The sequence below is a fragment of the Puntigrus tetrazona genome, chromosome 1 (genome assembly GCF_018831695.1).
Source record: "Puntigrus tetrazona isolate hp1 chromosome 1, ASM1883169v1, whole genome shotgun sequence".
In the NCBI taxonomy this organism is placed as follows: domain Eukaryota; kingdom Metazoa; phylum Chordata; class Actinopteri; order Cypriniformes; family Cyprinidae; genus Puntigrus; species Puntigrus tetrazona.
Window position 1 is genome coordinate 6,536,604 of NC_056699.1, and position 2,824 is coordinate 6,539,427.

At 42.3% G+C, this 2,824-nt stretch overlaps 2 protein-coding genes across 2 annotated transcripts in view; one reads left to right on the forward strand and one right to left on the reverse strand.

The window, feature by feature from the left end:
- The window catches only part of elfn1b (extracellular leucine-rich repeat and fibronectin type III domain containing 1b), a 139,148-nt gene that overhangs the window by 56,468 nt on the left and 79,856 nt on the right, over positions 1-2,824 (forward strand).
- Positions 1-2,824, reverse strand: part of LOC122342514 (E3 ubiquitin-protein ligase NEDD4-like) — an 11,058-nt gene that overhangs the window by 3,103 nt on the left and 5,131 nt on the right. The window contains 5 exon segments of the mRNA XM_043236352.1: positions 335-407; positions 1,410-1,506; positions 2,323-2,430; positions 2,503-2,562; positions 2,640-2,700. Coding sequence (XP_043092287.1) covers positions 335-407; positions 1,410-1,506; positions 2,323-2,430; positions 2,503-2,562; positions 2,640-2,700 — 399 coding nt within the window.

A 2,824-nucleotide genomic window follows, 5' to 3' on the forward strand; every position in this document is an offset into this window, starting at 1 on the left:
CTCACACACACACGCACACTCACACGCTCACACACTCACTCACACACTCACACACACACGCACACTCACACGCTCACACACTCACTCACACACTCACTCACACACTCACTCACACACACACTCACACACACACTCACACACTCACTCACACACACACGCACACTCGCACGCACGCACACTCGCACGCACGCACGCACGCACACTCACACACGCGCACACACGCGCGCACACACACACACACGCGCGCGCGCGCACACACACACACACACACACACACACACACACACACACACACACACACACACACACACACACACACACACAGATCTCTCACCAGGTGTGCGCTCTGGGCAGCTTGTCCCTCGTGCCCCACTGTTCGATGGTGAACAACTGCGGCCCATTGGATCCTGAGAAATGACAGAAACACAGAACGTCACTTTATCAAATGCATTACAGGAGCAGTTCATGTCTGGAAGAAAAATGTACAGATAATGCACCCGGCATCTAAAAATGTCCTTTCTTTAGTTGTGAAGAAATTTAGTTTTTGGAGCAAAACGTTTCAGGATTTCTCTCCATATAATGGACTTCTATGGTGGCCTAGAACTTCCAAGATGCAGTTTAAATGCTGCTTCAAAAGGGATCAAAATGATCCCAGCCGAAGGAAGATAGATCGATCTATATCTTATTGATCTATGATTGGTTACCTAAAAAAATCAAACATTCAATTTCAATACTTTTTAACCTCATGTGTTTAGCTCTAGCTCTAAACGCTGTCCGGTTCATGATGGTTAGGTAGGTCTAAAAACTCAATTCTAAATCATCCTACATAGCTGCAGAAGCAACAACACAGTCTTTACAAAGTGAGCGAGTGAAGGAGGTCAAATGTACTTTACCAAAAACATTTTATAAAATAAAATGGCGATTTAGGTTTTGAAAGAGGAGGAGAAAATGACATGGGAGTTTTTTGACTTAGCCTCACCGTCATGAAGCAGAGGTAACACAGAGCTAGACAACAAGCATGTTTGAGGTAAAAATAAATAAATGGGATCGTTTAGAGTGTCTTTAAACTGCATTCTGGAAGTTCAAAGACAGCATAGAAGTCTATTACATGGAGAGAAACAAAGAAACGTTTTGCAGAATTTCTTTACGACTGATGAAAGATGACATGAACATCTTACATGTCAAGGGGGTGAGCACGTTGTTCATTTTTGCTCTAGAAGTGAACTCGGTGCATACGGACGCGGCCTAATATTAATGAGTGTGGCGAGACNGACTGATGAAAGATGACATGAACATCTTACATGTCAAGGGGGTGAGCACGTTGTTCATTTTTGTTCTAGAAGTGAACTCGGTGCATACGGACGCTGCCTAATACTAATGAGTGTGGCGAGACGGGGGGCGGGGCTTACCGTAGAGCTCAGCGAAGCCGTTCATCGGGACGCGGGACGTTCCCGTCACAAACTGCAGCAAACGGATTCGCTTTTCTGCATCCATCAGCAACACCGTCTGAAGCAATAACAATAAACTAGAATCAGTTTGTTCTGTAAGCCGTGCTGTAATACCACAGTGACGGTGTTTTCACCACGGCTAAGGGGGTTTTAACTACTTCTTATATACAACAACAACAACAACATGCCAACCACTAATCATGGTAAATATCATATAATAGGGCTAATAACTTATGACAAAAGTAAACAATTTTTCAATACTGAAATCCTGTATTATATGACTATTACAGACATTAAACACACACTGTGTATTTATTAAAGTTTCTTTTTCTGTCTTATTGACAGTGGATATGCCTCAACGTCAAATACAATTTGACTGGGAAATAAAAAAAAGTGCAATATGCNACACACACACACACGGGCATCTGCAAAAGTGAGTGTGGCACAACAAATGCTTCCTCTCAATTGTTTTTTAATAATCATTTAAAATTTTTATTAAACTTAAAATGTGCCCAAAATTGGTGAAAATCACTGTAACATGACTTTTTTAGTCTCTTGGTGCTAACTATAATTAGGGACGCTCACCTTTCATCTAGGGATGCTTTGCACTTCTTTGTTTGATTATTTTTTATTAAATTCTGCGATTAAAAGTAAATAGTTGTTTCGCTGTGAGCTATGTTGTTTTAGCACACTGCTGTGACGGAAATGGAGCGGCTGAATTTATAGCAAAAAAGGCAAAACGGCCCAATAAGCGTATTAAATGTGCATTTTCTAATGATTTTCTAATGATTCAGATTTAAACAAACACAGATATCATTTGATTTTTGATGATGATACTACTACTACTACTAATAATAATAACACAACATCTGACCTTCCAGAACCAGATGATAACAGGGTGATTTGAGTTGTAGCTGTTTTTGTATTTGGTGTTTTCTCTCCAGTCGTTGACGTCCACGTCTCCTAAGCCACACATCAGCAGCTGAGGAACACAGAGAGGTCAGCGGCGATCGGAGAGATCGGACGAATTAAGTTACACACACAGCGCTCTCACCTCCAGCTCATTTTCATCAAAGATCTTGATCAGGTCCTGAGGTATCAGCTCATAGAAACCCTGCAGATAAAACACAAGTCAGTCGAAAACTCTCAGCGAGCGCCAGTGACCCAAACCGACCGAAAGAGGGCCCGTACCTCTTTGAAGGCCGTCATCTGTCTCTGGATCCGGTCTACAAACCTCCACTGCATCACCAGACTGCAAAGAAATGATTGTATCTTAAAGCCTGTCCCGCGTGAAAAGCGTGTCTGCGATATTTAGACGTGTTGTGGTTGGTCTGTGAGCCACTAGAGGGCAGTAAAACATACTGAATATACTCCTT